The following is a 17,839-nucleotide window of genomic DNA, read 5'->3' as shown; positions in this document are numbered from 1 at the left end:
CTAAGTATACCTAATTGATTTTGAAATTCTCTAATTAATAAAGACAAAACTCCATTCCCTTTCTGGGCTTGAACCCATGCACTCCACTTTATCATGCGAGTATCTTGACCACAAAACATCATTACTTAAGGCAGGATAACAGAAGACAGATGCCTGATAGCTAAAATGCATCTTCAGCTAGCAGGCATCTTTAAGTAAATGGACAGTTGTGTAATTTTCCTTCTTTTTAATTTAAAGAAATTTTATTTGTATAAGAAAAATAAATAAAATAAATAGGTATTTAACTAGGTAAGCAGGTATAGTTATCTACTTAAAGCTAGATTAGGTACATTTGGGTTTAACATTGATCAGAAAACAGAAACAGGCATGTTTGCTGGAACTTGGCCTGGTGCACTGCTGTGCACTCAGATCTGTTCATTGAAAAGCAATATTATGTGTCAGAGACTATACTTAGAACATTGAAGAACCCCTTCCCAAGTAGGGTTGATTTGTTCATTTGACTGATTTGTTTACACAAAATGCCCACTCTGAGGCTTGGGTGTAGGGACAAACCACCCTAAAAGTTGGATTAAGCTTCTACGAGGGCTGGTCACCCATGCTGCTCCGATTTATGGGTGTTCCTCTAACTTTTTTTTCTATGAAAATTTTCTTCTGCATACTTAAATTTGCTTGAATACCACCCATGGATGTTCAGGTGATGTCTTGTAGGCCCTTGTCTACCCCAATTCAGCAAGAACTGAGTTCAAATATGCTGCCCTCTTTCTCCTAATTAGACAGGTTTTGCATGAATACCACCCATTGATGTTTACTGTTTATGCAATTGTCTCGTAGTTAGGCCCTTGTCTATACCAGATCAGCAAGTACTGAGTTTTTTCTTCTGCAAAATTAATTGCATTAATACCACCCATGGATGTTTACCCTTTTGACGCTGCCTCATAGGCACTCTGTCTAGGGTAGACAGTGTCTATCCCAATTCAGCAAGCACAGAGTTCAAATCCTCCTGCAGGGCCAGCGACATGTCTCGCTGTCGAATGAGATCGTCCTGCAACCGGTCGATGTTCGCTTTCAGCAGGTAATTGCCTTTCTTCAACGAATTGAGTCGGGTTTCGTGCTTCTTAGCTCGGTTGGAGAGTTGGAGCTTCTTCTGATCGAACGGAGCGCTCTCGGGAAGGTCCGCCTCGCTGACTTCATCTGAAGAGTCCTCGCTTTCGCTCTCTGATTCGCTTTCGGTTTCCTGGGAAAAAAGAAAGAGAGATTTTGAGGAGGGGAAAAACGGGGAAAATACTCAGGGAAAAGTGGTTATTTTGAATACGCTGGACTAGGTAGTTAGTCATTCTACGTGAATTTGATACTTATCATGAAGTACCTACTTCTTATCTTCAAACTATCTAGAGATGCGGTTCCCAAACTTTTTTCTATGTGGCCCCCTTTTTCAATTGTGAAGGCTCCTTTTGGGAATCGCTGATCTAGATTCTAGAGCATTCTAGAGGTATGTAAGTAAGTATCTTTACTTAAATATGCTAAGCTCTCTAGAGGTATGTGAGTATCTTAAAAAATATCTTGATTCTTAATGACCTGCAGTATCTCCCTCGAAGGCCCTTTCGACCACCACCACTGGCGACTGGCGCGACGACGGTGAAACAGAACCACCCATGGTTTTTCAACCTACCTCTTCTTCATCCTCTTTCGGATCCTCCTCGTCCTCTTCTTCGTCCTCGTCTCCCTCGTTGTCTTTCATGAGCTTGGCCATCTTGTCCACCTCCTTCTGAAGGACCTTGTACTTCTTCTTCTCTTCCTTCAACAGGCGCTGCTGCTGTTTCACGTCCCCCCGCAGGGACTTTCGCTCGGTCCGTGCCCTCTGATGCTTGTCGCGGTAAGTTTTCAGCTTGTTGTTGAGCATTTTGAGTTCCCGCCCCTGCCGCTTCTCTTCCTTCGCCTCGTTGTCTTCCGTGTCACTCTCTGTGAAATAGAATGGAATATACCTTGTTTATTCTGCTCGAATGAGACTGAAAAGTCCCTTTACCCCAGCAGTCTAAACAAGGTCTCGTATATTTGATGGGTTAAAGAATACATACAAGTAACAGTTCAGTAAAAAGACCTTGCTTAACTAGAAAAAAAAGAGGGTAGATGTGAATTAATTGTTTGTTTATTCTGCTCGAATGAGACTGAAAAGTCCCTTTACTCCAGCAAGTCTAAACAAGTAGAATAAAATAGAATAGACAATAGAATACACCTTGTTTATCCCGCTGGTATAAGACTGAAATTCCCTTTGACCCAGCAGTCTAAACAAGTACAGAGTTTAAACCCCAATCCTTCCAACACCGTGAGATAGGTGCCTTTCCTATTTCACGGATACGGAAGTAAGTGACTAAGTCTGCAAAACAAGTCCGTTATTGTTAGGTACTTTTTACAGAAGGCAAACTCGGAAAAATTAGCCTCTACGGGGTCCTTAAAGTTGCTGACAAAGCAGACGAACCATGTGCCTAAATGAAAAATCGTCGAGCTAAAACTTGAATGTCACTTCGTTCGTTCATCAATGGATTCTCTGCCGATAATGACAATCGTTTCGACTTACCCTCCTCACTCTCAGTCTCTGATTCTTCTTCATCACTGTCCTCATCCTCATCAGACGACAGGATTTCGATGGATTTCCCGTGTAACGTGTTTTGCATCACTGGGAACAGAGAGGTCAAATGGGTTAAAAAAACGTGCCAAAAATTCGTTACTATAATATGGGACGGTACTAATTCGGTACTAACACTCTCATTTAAATTGCATTGCCTTCTGGACATTAAAGAAAAAAAAATCTGATGAAACTCATTGTCCGTCCACAGATCATTGTTCCACCTGATAATAGCCCTCATTCCGTTTCATTTTGATGTTTCACTCACCCAGTTTCCTACTCGGCTGTTTCATGATGGGTATCATGTTGCCCGCATGCTGTTGCACACTCTTCAGTTGGTTCTCCAGTTCTTGGTTGAGGAGCCAGGCGCTTTCCAGCTTGCGTCTGGTATTGTCCAGTTCTTCGGCGGATGCTTTGTACCTTTCTTCCATCTCCTTGTTGGCACGCTCTGCCTCTTCGTTCTCTTCTTTGAGTTTTTTGATGAGCTGGAAACATGAAAGGAAATAGATGCCGATTATATTATTATGATACGATTTTATTATCACAGGGAAAAGGCTGTCCCAATTCTGTTGTTATAAAAAAGAACACAAAGGATGTGGAAAGTTGAAAAGGCTATTTTCTGCAGGCCCTGGGCCCACAAGGCCTGTTAGATCCCAGCAGTAAGATAAACTCTATTATTCTGTGGACTTCTTCATAAAAAGTTCTCAATGAAAAGGAAAGACCACTGGTACAGCCCGTTCACACTGAACAAACTTTTCTTCGAAGTTACAATCGAATTTTTCCTCGTTGGCCATGTGACCACACTAAGGTCGAGTTTTACTGCCGTGGATTGTCTCAGGATTGAGTTCAATCCGAGGTTGACCTGGCAATTAAATAGGGAAATCCTCGTTTCATCTCAATCTCGAGTCGGTAAACCTCGGGCCGCCTCCGGGGCCGGCTCTTGAGCTGCTCTATCCGCTTCTTCTGCGTCTCGCTGAGAGGGGCTTTGTTTTCTGCGGAAAAAAGTTTGAAGAGGGTATTAATTGATGGGTTTTGGGGCTCCGTTTTGTGTGGAAAAGAGTTTGGGATTAATGGGGCATTTTCCGGAAGAAAAGTTTTAGACTAATCTAGAGTTATAGAGGAATTTGGTTAGGGATTTTACCGGAAGAAAGGAAGTTTTAGATAAATCTACTTACAGCTCTAAAGAATAATAAGTTTTGAATTTTCTTGAAGAAAGAAAGTTTTAGATGAATCTAGAGTTCCAAAGGATAGGTATTAATTCTCGACTTTCAGATGATGTGAATTGGGGATTTTGCGGAAAAAACGGAATATATTAATATGAAATTTTGTGGAAGAAAGAAGTTTTAGAGGATGTCAAGTAATTGCGGAGTTTTATAGGCCACCTACTGATAGGGGATTTTGCGGAAAAAAGGAACGTTTTAGTTTGGGACTTTGTAGCAAGAGAATCGTCAAGTCGATAAAACTATTCCACATACCTGACTTGGTAAAAAGTTGTCGAATGTATAAGATTAATTTAATCAAGCCATTCATGTCTCACGCATGCCATTTCATCTTCTTTTGTTTCAAGATTGGGCCACATAATTACTAAGCGCTGGGTTATCTGCTTAACTCCATACACAAAAAGTCCCCTCTGAGGCTTAGATGTAGGGGCAAACAGCCCTAAAGGATGGGTTAAGCTAATATGAATCTACGAAGGGTTAGGTGGTAGAGAATGCTCCAGGATATTGACCTCGCCTTGTGGATTCTTCTCAAGATTCTAATGTCTAATTCGGTGCTTCTCAAACTGTGTGCCGGGACACTTCAGTGTGCCTTGAGGTCGCCTTGGGTTTGTCGCGAGATTTGAGAGTCCGCCGTGGAAAGATCGGATCTGAGAAGTGTGCCGCGGTGGCAACAACTTTGAGAAGTACTGGTCTAATCTGTCGAAAAAAGTATATTTTTTTTTGCGCGCTCACCAGTGGTACGAGGTACGAGCCACTACTACTCGTAGTTTTGCAGAAATTTGGCAAATTCCGAGTGTTTTCTATTGCTTAACTGCCAATATGTTCGAAGGTAGGAGAATATGTTCTATATGTTCCATGAATTACCACGAATGGTGGGAGAGTATGGTCCATGAATTACCACGCAGATTGCTCTCCCCTATAACGCTTTTCGTCCAATGAGAGCACCCACTTGTCTCTGGAAGCTACTTGATTCTTTCGCTGGGATTTCGATGTCAATTGTTTTCACGAGCCCGGGAGCAAATTTAAACCATTTCAATTGTTCTCACGCCAACTAGGCCGCAGCTACGGAGGATGGTCTTAAGCTGTGTCCACACATGGTCGACGGCAGTCGCGTCGATCGATGTCGTCCAAAACCATCCATACTGCATCGACAACATAGATTCATGGTGTAATTGTGTAAACACAGCTGGGGTGACAGTAGACAGTAGAGTTAGACCTGTAGACAGTATACTGACAGTACACTGTAGACTTTTTCGTTGTACCCTACTTCCTGAGACGGATTTGACCGTATTCCCATTCAGCCACTGTTATTGTCTGTGGCTTGACAAGGCTGGTTTTGTCTTAGTTTCACGACCTCCAGCGAGACAGACCTGTGTACGTCCTCCAGCGAGACAGACCTGTGTACACTACTTTACGAACTTTTCGTAGAGTAAAAAAGGATGTGCTACAACATTATTTTCAAATGACGTAAACAATTTGACCCTTTGATAGGCGGGAAATCATTTGGTCCTCTTCAATCAAACCAAAATCGCCCCCTCCTATCACCCCTTGCCCCCGCCCGTCCCTCTCAGAAGGGTGACGTAGATTGAGTGTGTGTTTGTCGGATTTTTATAAATATAGCCGATGACTTTTGCTTTGACGATGATAGAGTGAGAGGTGGATGATAGTGTTATGAGTGTTTCCTCCACAGTTGACAAAAACTTCATCTTTTCAGCTGAAGTGTTTAATGTGCTTGTGAATGAATTGTTATAGTAAATAAAAAAAAAAAAAATATCTACCTACCTACCTCTAGAGGTTCTGGACCCAAGTGTCTTGTTGGAACCTAGCGGTAAGGTGAAAAGGATACTTGAGGAACGAATAGATTTGAAATCGTACAAATCATGTGTCTTCTGGAAAAACTAGTCTATCTATGTACTATGGTTTGTGTAGGGGACTATAAAGCAACGTTTACAGTTACCTACACTATGATCGCTGTGAGGTTTTCAAAGGGTTCTGTAATTATTGACCACTTACCTCGGCTCCATTTGATGCTGGCTTCTTCTCAGGAACTGGATCGACTTTTCTGAGAACCGGTTTTTGAAACTGGAACAAAGAGGGAAGTTATTTGAACTCCAGAATCCGAGCACAAATTTCCATCCATCTGCCTTGCCGAAAAGCAAGCTCAAACTGAGTGATTTACAGAAAACACTCAGCACGCTGGCTGCGTTACCACCTTGGGGGCATAGGTAGAAATACTTTAGTGGTTCTAGTACTATCTTCACGTTGGTACTCAGCAAAAGCGCCTTTACAGGACCCCATTTTGAACTCCAGAATCCGAGCACAAATTTCCATCCATCTGCCTTGCCGAAAAGCAAGCTCAAACTGAGTGATTTACAGAAAACACTCACCACGCTGGCTGCGTTACCACCTTGGGGGCATAGCTAGAAATACTTTAGTGGTTCTAGTACTATCTTCACGTTGGTACTCAGCAAAAGCGCCTTTACAGGACCTCAGGACAAGTGAGGCCCACAATCTCAACAGAAAAAGTAAATGAAAAATCGACTAACTTTCATCTTTGGATTCTTCTTCTTCCTAGCCTTTTCCTACTTAAACAGGTCGGCTAATACTTTATGTCCGGCTAAAAATAACACCATTTGGCCTAATTTCAATGAATATATTGAAAAATTCAATCCCTTTCGGTCCAGAATGGTCAAATTTAACGTGAGAATGACTTGAGATCAAATGTAACTCAACAATTTTTGCTCTCAGTTAGCCACTCTGCAGTATGAGTCTTGCTCCGAAACAACTCCCGAGCAATTGGTCCGATTTTGATGAAAATTTGGTGAACGTTTTCACTTTTTTTTATATATGTTGGTAGCAAAGACAGGAAATTAGAGATCATGAGTTTATCTGATCCAGTAGACCACCTGTACCATGCAAAGTAGATGTCTTTGACCTTAAACTTATTACTTGTAATAATTAATAAATTAACTATACAATAATAAAGTTCTTTTAAAATTACATAGATACATAGGAAAAAATACATCATATTTCTAAAATATCTCCATGGGAGTGAAAGCTCACTATATGCTATGTATTTAATACGCACGTGAATTTAGGGGAAACAAGAAACCAAATTAATAATCTGGTGAAGAATGCCATACAATTTCAATATGGCATGTGCTTTTTGTGGTCAACTATAGTAGACCAGCAGCACCAAAGCCTTGGGTTCAGTAAACAATGGCTGATCTGATGAAGAAAATACTACGATATGGGTCCATTATAGTACGACAGACACAGGATTCTAAGATCTGCAATTTCCCTATAAGTATACTGTGATATGTGTTGTTACTATTACTTCAGCGTCTCTTTTAACGTTGTTTATTAATTCGGACCCTAGGCCTTAAAAACAAAGAAAAAAAAAGTGTGGTCAGAATGGGTTTTACTTCAAACGTCCTCAGAACCGGTTTTCATAGCCGCCTTATGCGGTGTTGCCGGAGGTTTCTCGCCGGTCCAATGTGGCAACGTGCGTATGGCGCCCTCTATCGGTTTCCCCGGGCAGTCAGTAGATTTGAGCTGACTGTGAGTGAGCAGCCCTCGGCCTCCGTTGATGACCGGCATTGGCCGCTCCTGAAAACAAAATGGATTATCGACTTGTTCAAAACGGATGTGATACATTTCGTGACCAGTAAGAGAGGCATGACAGATTGAGGGAACATCCTATCTTACGGTAATAGAAGGATTAACTGAGGTTAAAGTTTCGAGTCTGGATTTTAATATGGATCATTAGTGGGACCTATTTGAAGGCCAAATCGCCGATCAAAATTAATTTGGCTCTATTGGCGGAAGAACATGGAACTATGAACATTTTTTGAATAGGTCATAACTCCGGTCCTGGTTGTCGGATCGAGCTAAATTTTATATCAAAGTACTACCAACATCATAGGTATTTTGTTTTAGACATTTATTTATTTAATTGAAGGAGATTTAACAAACATGTAGGATTGTAGGTACATATTATGTCTTTCATGAAATGCATTGTCTTCTGACTCCCCACTTCCACATTCAATGTTCTTTCATGATTGCTTCAATGTTGTCATTCAAATCATCTTCAACACCTTCTAGAATATTATGGAATCTATCGGTATATCTGTTCCTTCCACCATGTTTGTATTGATAATATTGATACCCTACCTTCGAGCATTATCTTTCATACCATATGCGAGGGTGTCATGTGTTTGTTTATATTCGTTTTGTTTACATTTTCTTCAGTGTCTCTACATCAGTGCTTGTTAAGTATTCATCAAGCGTGTTTGTTGGTTGATCAGTTATTCCTGGCATATCTTTGTTAATCCTGTGGACGCTCAGCCTTACTGACTGCTTCCTTTGTCGTTTCATATAGGGTGGCGCTTTGGCAGTGACAACTTGGCCATTTATAATAGTGATGGTCAGAATAGAATAAATGCAGGAGATTTTGGTAGGCCAATAGTTTAAAGGCATTCAATGATCTTACAAAGGAGAAAGTAAAAATAGAGGTAATTTCGATGTCCGATGCATTTTTTGCTAGTTCTCATGAAATTTTTAATCTTCAAATTTTCCATTGATCTCAATAGCTCAGAGGTCAGAAGTCATTAGCTCCACGCCAGGTAAAACTTTGCCGTTTGAATGGTTGGACATTTGGTTCAACGTTAAAATTTCCTAAGATTTTCTGGGTGGTTCAATCTTTTGACAGAATTCAATCACCCCAGCCCGTGTTTCTGGCTCACCGTGTATATCCAACCTATTCCTATGTTATATCAACCTATTTTCTATATATTTTAGTAAGTAAGGTTATATTCTATCTCCTCTTACAGTTGAGTTTGTCCAAATCGTGTGAGGTATTTGGTCGAATAGAAACGTTCATACATCTTCAAATCTTATGGCCATCACGAATCCATTTTCACTTTTTAGGGCGTTACTTCCCCTGATGTTGCTATTTTCCTGTGCGTGAAGGAGGAACCTGAGTGGCTCTCTGACCTCTGGATATTAATGTACTCTTTGATTTCAAAGTGGACATTACATGGATTGTAACCATTAGGAAACGGTAATGTCTGAGGCATTTTCCACCACCCAATCTTCAGCGTTCTACACATTACGGTGTGGTTAAATTGTAAAATAAATGAGAGTCCTATTCTTCAGCTAGGGTTGAACCTGCGCCTTTTTGTTTATGAGCGACCGCCTTTGCTACTATGGCGCCAATGGAAGAATAATGGCAGGTTTCAAAGTTCACCAGAGAATAAAATGTACAAATACATATTGAAGGGGACTAACGGTTAATCAAAGAACCTTTGTTAGCTCTTTGTTTGAATTTTCTATCTGGATGTAGTCAAAGCTTCTGTTGAGCTGAACCTATATGTCCTATAAGATCGGGTATTAGTCGTCCGATTTAACCCGTTTATCTGATTCTTGCAATTCGCGATTGGGCAAGTATTTTGAAGGCGCGATCGACCACACCGGGCGCAGTACCAGGTTGGTTTTATTGGCACTCTGTCTCGTCATGGAACGCATGGTGGCCAAAGTGGCCATTACTGGACGATTTGAAGTATGAAGAGTTCCTATACATCGTCATATCAATAATAATTATACTAATAGTAATTCTAATTTATGTGGCTTCCAAGATTAGAAATATCTTGAACTCGACATTACACCCGGGTCTAGGAGGAATTTTTTGGAGGAATAATTTTCGAAAATATTATTGAAATTTTATTCTATTTTATGAGAGGTTGAGTGCGAGATTTTTTGGCCATTGAGTTCATCTGCCCATAGGCCACAGCCATAGAGGCCTTAAAGTTTGTCCAGAGAGGTCTTACAGTTCCCGCATAGAGAGATAGAGGCCTTAAGGTTTGGCCATAGAGGGATAGAGGCCTTAGGTGTTGGCCATATAGGCCATTTTCACACTAGTATTTGCCAGGCACACTTCATGGTAAGGTATTTCCAATATCCTAAAGAAAGGAAAGATCAGTGCTTTCATGGAAGAGCTTTAGGAGAACCTTTGTCACTTCAAAGAAAGCTAGAAAAAAATAGGCGTCTAAAGCCTATATCTACCCATAACCCATAGCCTACCCATGTACCCATTTCGGCCTTTATAGATAATTTTATACTATTTAAAAGAGGGACATAACACAATAACACATAAACTAAAATATTATGTAGATGTTTAGCTGTCCTCTTGGTGGCCAAAGTGGCCATTACTGGACGATTTGAAGTATGAAGAGTTCCTATACATCGTCATATCAATAATAATTATACTAATACTAATAGTACTATTAATAATAGTAATAATAATATTAATAGTAATAATAGTCAGCAATAAAATAACATGATTATTGCGCGCCATGATTCTTAGTTTTTTCTTCGTTTTGATTCACGCGAATCTGTCGTGCATACTTTGAAATGTTGCGATATTATTGCTGTAGCAAATCGGCAATAATATTTAGTATTATGATAAATAAATAGGAAAATCCGGGCGAATGGATTCGTGTAAAGATACACTAGGTAGTGCTTGCTGGAACTTGGCCTAGCGCACTACCGTGGCCTAACAATTAAGGTACCTAAAGAGGGACACTCATATCCATAGTCATCGCCATCAGTATTCCAAGATATCTACTTGTATTTGTATCCCACTTGAACACTTTGATAAATCTCTCTAACGACATGAAATATCTCATAAGGACTCTACAAAGTATAGATAAACTTCTTCACATTTTAATTGGGAATCGAATGCAGTCGTGTGTTGTATAAAGTACTAGACACAAAACTCATGTGTTTTCTTTTCTCACATAACTCAAGGACCTTTGCTCCATTTGACAACAATGGACTTTTATAGGCCTTTTAACCCTATTGTTTTTATGGGTCGTTCCGTTCTATACTCTCAATCCTTTCTTTAACTCTTTTTTCTAGCTTTCTTTTTATTGAAGGGTTTAGAAGTTTTAACATAGGTTCAATGTTTTTTTTATTATTATTATTTCTTCTTCTATTAAAAGAAAGGTAAAAAAGGTATTGTTGGATATTTATATTTTACAGTTGCCTACTTTCGTTTTTTATAAAATTTATTCTCCAGAGGTGCATTCAACATGCATAGAATAAAAAATGCATCATGCATTTTGATGTGCAGGATATTTTGTAATGGTATAAAGTACTAGGGATAGTCTCTATCAAATAGATGCCATTACTATAGCAGTCCTTGTTACACAATATCCAAACGACAAGTTAGTTTCTTCACATTTTAATTGGGAATCGAATCCAGTCGTGTGTTGTATAAAGTACTAAGAGGGAACTGTAACTGCTATGGTCTTATCGTCCCGAAATCGAAGAGAGAAGGAAGACAGGATAGGAAAAAGCCAACCGTTCCGAGAATGAACATTATCCCAGCAGGATAAAATCCGCCCCGGGCGGGAATCGAACCCGCGGCCTAGCGCTTACAAGGCAGACGCACTACCAACTAAGCTAACTAGGCTGGCTACGTTAATCTTAAATCATTTATACCAGCCTAGTCACCTTGGAAGGGAAAAGGGTCTAATATCTTGTAAGCGCTTGACAGAGGGAACTGTAACTGCTATGGTCTTATCGTCCCGAAATCGAAGAGAGAAGGATCTTATAGGTCTTTGATCATTAGATAGCGGAATGAAAAATTAAATTTTCAGTATCCAATTTTTAATAATTCAATAATCAATGCTCAAGATCATCAAATTTGATACAATTACTTACGGGCTTCCGATTTTTTTTCTTTTCTTTTTTGAGAATTACCTACAACATTGCGCGCTGAAGGGTTAAGTCGTAAATCCCATATTGATAACGATCAACGCTTGAACAGGCATGTTGGGAAGATGTTTTGCAAAATAATACATTATACCTACCTTAACTCCATTTGAATTTTATAGGCAGGTAGGTACCTATAATTTTGCGTTTTATGAGTTTGTAGGTACCTACCAGGAAACAAGTTATGAAGATTATGAATATGTAGGTAATTAAATTCGTCCCGATTGATGTTAGGTAGGTAGGTACCTGTTATCTCGATACTAAGATCTGAGGTACTTACAAAATAAAAAGGTAACCTACCTACTCAGAAACCAAGTATTTTTAGAAGGAAAAATAAAATAGGTACCTACCGACCTGCAAATTCGGTGAATCTCATAAATAAATTAATAAATCAGAAGGTTACTGTGGAACCGGGAAAAAAATGGAGAAAAATTTCCGCGTGAGAAATTGGGCAAAATTATGGAGATTAGCGCAAAGCGCGATCGTAGGTATAAAAAAAAGCGCGATAAAAATTAGCGCAAATGATTCTCGAACAAGAAACAAGAGGACAACGGCGTGAAATAGTATGAAGCACATTGCATATCTACAAATATATTCCAGGCGTCAATAAAAACTTCGATTTCTGTTTTGTCTTCACTTTTCTAGGTTGACGCATTATCGCTCGTTCCCAACCTCCTTGGAGCGTAAAAAGAGGGGAAGTTTTGAAAACAAATGCCCGCTTCTCATCGTACTATTCGTACTGGGAGGTTTTTATTTACAAAAATTTGTTTTTCATTTGTACGTGCACCACAAAAAAAAAAAAAAAAAAAAAAAAAAAAAAAAAAAAAAAAATGATGAAAATTTATTTCGTGCAGTGTGAACTGGCTGAACTCTTTTTCGTCGAAAGTCCTTCACGAAGGCCACTTACCAATTCATCCTCGTCGGTCTTCATCTTGACAATCTTGGTGCCTGCGTCCTGCTGCCGCATCTGTTTCTCTTTCTCCAGTTCCGCTTCCAGGGCCGCCACTTTGGCCGCCAACTTCTTGTTTTCCCGCTCGAGGGTCTCCTTGTTCCGCAGCTCGAGCGCCAGCATCTGTTTGGCGGACTGCAGGTCGTCGCGTACCTGCGGAAAACGAATTGCGGTTATGTAAGGTACTTTGACGTCAGAGTAAGCATTCTAATGGTTATGCAATGTGTTTAAAGGTTTTTTTTTTGTCAAAAGTTTCGCGAAGTGTTGTATCCATATCTTTGAAGTAGTCATGATACTACTCTTATGTACCTAACAACGATATCTGATGGTAATGGAAGTATTGGGGATTTAGAAGTTTTTGCAAGCATTTTTGTATGGTTTTAATTTCTATGGTAGTATTTTCAATTTTGTATATTTTTTGCGATTTTTTTTTCTTCTGATTTTGAAGTATCAGTAGGTATTGCTTTATTTAGATTCTCAGCTGAGGACAAGTTGTCCCATTATGCTATCAGTTGAATAGTGCACCTCTTCATTATACTCTTATTGTAGACGTAATGGCTGTTTCTTTTTAATGAAATTTCATGCTGGATATTTAGATCATAGATAGCAAATATTTCCACGTCTTCTTCTTCTTCTTCTGATTTAAAGAGCGAGGAAAATGCTTCGATTCTTGATTCTGTTGATCAAATTCTTTGGTTATGAATTTTATGAAAGCCATAGCTGTTCTGTCAATGGAGCTGGGGAAGTTTTATATTACTTATTTCGAATGAAATAGTTCCTCTTTTTCCTTTTGCTTAACTATAGCTACTCGTAGGTATTACTTTAAACAACATTTTCAAAATTCTCTCCAATGTTTTTTTTTTTCTCTTATACTTCCTAGTCTACCTACAATTTATTTTTTCAAGTTCCTTACCCTTATCCTGTAAGAAGGAAAGTAATGTATTCGGGCAAAATTTTCGATGGTCAGTTTTCATTCTTTGGTTTTTAATGTCACTAATTATTTTATTGCTTTCTTCTCTTCCAGATTGGATGAGTCCGTTCGATCGAGTCGTCTGTGGTGGTAAGTCCAATAATTATCATTTTAAAACCTAATATAGCCTTAACACTATCATTTTATAAAGGAATTGCTTATCATTCATTAGAAGTACCATTACCATTAGAATAATGAATATTATTGTAATTAAAATTTGATATACAGGGTGACCCAGACATGATTTTGTCGGTTCTGTATTAATAATAGAGATAACAATGGATTTAGGGAATCGTAAGCAGATGAACTAATGAGTTATCAAATTGTCAAGGGATGAACTGCAGCACCACCAATCAGGAATGGCTTCAAAACGGTAAAACATGAAGAGTTAAAATTCCACTAAAATAACACCAATAAAAAAAGATCACATGATTTTTTCACACCCTGTAGAAAAACATAAATCTTAAAGCCGGAATAAAATTAAAGCTCATGTTTTTCGAAAAAAAAATTGAAACGTGAAATTAAAAATTCATACAAAAAATAAAATAAAATAATAATAAAAAAATAACTCATGAGTGTTTGACTCCATTATTTTTAAAATGGACTTTTTAGCGGCGTCCAAATTATGTATGAAAATAAACTCGATTTACATCCATTAAAATGAAGGAGAACGTCATAAGTAAGAGTTATTGACCATTCAAAGAAACGTTTCTGGAGCTGGTATAATAGCGTATGTGAGATTTAAGAAACGTTTTTTGGAGCTGGAATAGCTTAATGTGAGATTTGTTCCGAGCTTTGGTCGATTCTTTGAAGAACGAAGTCTCTGGAATTTGTAATCAAGAGGCTCAAACTCAAGTCTCAAGACTGATGTGTAGTGGTAGGATCAGTGATGTGTAAGCGGTAGGATCAGTGATGTGTAGCGGTAGGATCCTAGGATTCTATATTACTGTAAGTGGATCAGTGAACTGCAAGTTGTACGTTGTACTCATGAAAAGGCCTCAACTTAGCCACAATTAGGCCTAAAAATGTGAAAATCCTAAAATGTAACCAGGAAACCGTATGTACTGAAGCAAGTAAAGTTGTATAGGTACCAAATTTCATCAAATAGGACCAACTCGTAACTGTTCGAGAGTTATTGCAGAACAAATTTCATCTAATGAATTATCTGTCCCATTTCCATCCATGTGAGCCTTGGAAGTTAGCATCCACAGAAGTAAAAAACATCCTGAACATGAATTAGATCAACAAATTTAATAATAACAAAGATGTGAGCTACTATTATGAAGAAGATTTGGATAACACCCCCTGATTTGGACCAATTAAAATGACGGAAGTCTCAGCTCAAAAGGCCAAAGGTGGAAGACATCAGACAGTTGTTCATCTTTCCATGAAAAAAATGGCCTCATTAGCATTTTTAATGAGGATTCAAAAACTTGAGGAATGGTGTTGAAGTGTCACACTCATTTTCCTAATCTAACATTTCCTATCCAACCATTCATGTAAACCATCTTGTAATCCACATGTCTAACATTTCCTCTAAACCTACTGGAACTCTTCATGTTGTACAAAATCTACAAGGTAATACAACTTTGGAAGGACAGGACATTAAAATTGAAACTAATAATTAAGAATAAAGACAACATGTTCGTTAAAATAATATCATCATAAATAACAAAATATTCGCAATGGTGTCACTCTTAGAAGAACTGAATGACAACTTCGGGAAATTTTGACACATCCACTAATTCATTTTTTTTTTCTTTTAGTTGGATGGTGATACCTATGGATGATTGAACAGCAAAGTAGAATTATTATGATTTCTTATTATAAAATTTATCTGCATGTTACCATGAACTCTCGATAGGCTTGACATTGAGCGTTGGATGGTGATACCTATGGATGATTGAACAGCAAAGTAGAATTATTATGATTTCTTATTATAAAATTTATCTGCATGTTACCATGAGCTCTCGATAGACTTGACATTGAGTTGATTTTTGTTTCTTCCTCTTTAAATTTTACATTTTTAGGAAGTATCAGATTAGATATAAACTGACTTTTGAGACATCCTGTATATCCGAATGAAACACCCGGTTTTCAGTGTCTCATTAAAATTATTTATAATTAGCTAGGTAGCTAGATAGATACCTAGAGGTATCTTAAAAAAAAATCTCAATCAAATTCCCTCAAAAATATAATTGGGGAGCTCACTTCTCTTGGTGTACGAGACATCTTCCATATTTTAAGCATTTTTAGGGAAAATATAAAACTTTAAGAAGAAAGGAAGAAAAAATTGCAAAAAATCGAAATCCGAAGTCAAAACAGCGAAAAATTATTTTCAAAAGTTGAAAATTCAATTTTTATTTGACGTTCCAAGGAAAAATGTTATACAGTTGCATCTGATTCTTTGAAAAATTGCTTATTTTGCCATGTTTTGAATAACTGGGGCACTGTATATTCGAATTGAAAAAAAAAAAAAAAAAAATGCTTTTTGATCAAAACAATATTTAATCTCACACTACATTTGAAATTATGTTATGGTTTTGTTCATATCCACACTATCAACAACTCATTTCTTCAGTGTTTCTACTATGCTTATAATTTTCGTGTTTCTGAAGTCTTTATTTTGGACTACACTGTAGACAATATAGTTCACTTTATATTTATACGAGTACGGTCTCAGTTAAATCAAGATAATAATTATTCTTATTATTATGAGTGTGCTTATAAATATTGTTACAAAGTTACCAAGAAATGTTTTATGTGTTCAGTGGTAGGTATTAGTGTTACGAACATAATTATTGCAAATTTAAGATCTTCAAGTCATCATGTTGTGGCACTTCCCTTCTCTGGTATAGTTGCCAACCAAATGATAAATACTTTAAAATGAATAAAATAAATGATTACATAAATAACAATAGATCAAATGGTCCAACTATCAATTACTTGAATACCTTTTTTTTGATTTTAGGCTGTTGGTATAATGAAACTTTAGATAAAGCCAACAAAAACCCAAGGAAAAATAATAATATCTGTGGATAAAATTCCCATATCTTCCTTGGTACTTGTACAATTTTCTTCTACAATATTAGGTAATACTTTCAAAAATTCAACCATTTCAAATTTCTTCACATCTCTTTTTGCTTTTTTATATGTATAACTTAACTATAGGTAGGTATATCTATGTCTAATAAGTATTTCTATACTTTTCCCCATTTCTTTTTTATTGCATGTTTCAAATGCTTGCTCCACATTTTCAGTATTTAATCGATACTCTTATTGTAGACGTAATGGCTGTTTCTTTTTAATGAAATTTCATGCTGGATATTTAGATCATAGATAGCAAATATTTCCACGTATTCTTCTTCTCCCTGACTCGTTCTGCTTTAAAGAGCGAGGAAAATGCTTCAATTCTTGATTCTGTTAATGATCAATTTTTTTGGTTATCAATTTTATGAAAGCCATAGCTTTTCTGTCAATGAGTCTGGGGGAAGTTTATACATATTATTTCGAATTAAATAATTCCTCTTTCGCTTAACCAAAATACCAACTCGTAAGTATAATGGCTTTAAGGAAAATTTCCACCATTCTCTCCTACATAATATGTTTCTTATCTTTTACTTCCTAGTCTACCTATATTTATTTTTTTTTTTATTCTTAGTTTTTTATGCCACTAATTATTTTATCGTTTTCTTCTCTTCCAGATCGGATGAGTCCTATTTTTTTTTCTTTGTTTTTTTTTTTTTAATGTCACTAATTATTTTATTGTTTTCTTCTCTTCCAGATTGGATGAGTCCGTTCGATCGAGTCGTCTGTGGTGGTAAGTTCAATAATTATCATTTTAAAACCTAATATAGCCTTAATACTATCATTTTAATACTTCATACCACCATCATATTTTTTTCTCATAGATAGTTCGAGGTAATGCTGATTTTTTTTTCCACAAAACCCCATAATATGCCATTAAATGATATTTAAAAATCATGAGGCCCATAAAAGAGCCATGTTCAGAGAGATAAACGTAACTTTATTGTTGTTTATTGTTTGGTCAGAATATAATTATAAAATGCAGTAAAAAAATGTTGTAATGCCATTAAATGATATTTAAAAATCATGAGGCCCATAAAAGAGCCATGTTCAGAGAGATAAACGTAACTTTATTGTTGTTTATTGTTCGGTCAGAATATAATTATAAAATGCAGTAAAAAAATGTTGTTCAGGTATTAAAAACAATATAGAGGCAGCCTTATTGGTTCTTGAGAAGATAGAAATGGCTTTTGTTTTTGTTATGATGTTGCCAT

The 17,839-nt window shown here is 37.4% G+C and overlaps 1 protein-coding gene across 1 annotated transcript; it reads right to left on the bottom strand.

Moving 5' to 3' along the window:
- Positions 1–214: 214 nt before the first annotated feature.
- Positions 215–15,770, bottom strand: LOC103520816 (DNA ligase 1). Its single transcript, XM_008485916.3, has 6 exons — positions 15,750–15,770; positions 12,527–12,775; positions 2,892–3,108; positions 2,576–2,674; positions 1,670–1,959; positions 215–1,234 (listed from the first exon to the last, which is right to left on the bottom strand). The coding sequence occupies exons 1-6, from the start codon at positions 15,768–15,770 to the stop codon at positions 965–967; spliced, it is 1,146 nt and encodes a 381-aa protein (XP_008484138.2). The 3' UTR covers positions 215–964.
- Between the last annotated feature and the right edge of the window lie 2,069 nt (positions 15,771–17,839).

The sequence above is a fragment of the Diaphorina citri genome, unplaced genomic scaffold (genome assembly GCF_000475195.1).
Source record: "Diaphorina citri unplaced genomic scaffold, Diaci psyllid genome assembly version 1.1 scaffold72, whole genome shotgun sequence".
Taxonomy (NCBI): domain Eukaryota; kingdom Metazoa; phylum Arthropoda; class Insecta; order Hemiptera; family Psyllidae; genus Diaphorina; species Diaphorina citri.
Note: the sequence above shows the minus strand (reverse complement) of the source record. Positions and strands in the feature narration are given on the sequence as shown.

Coding starts and splice junctions, on each gene's coding strand:
- LOC103520816 (XM_008485916.3), bottom strand. CDS start 15,770: ATGTCTCGTACACCAAGAGAA. Junction 12,776..15,749: donor TGTCTCGTACACCAAGAGAA/GTGAGCTCCCCA, acceptor CATAACCATTAG/AATGCTTACTCTGACGTCAA. Junction 2,675..2,891: donor ACAGCCGAGTAGGAAACTGG/GTGAGTGAAACA, acceptor CTCTGTTCCCAG/TGATGCAAAACACGTTACAC.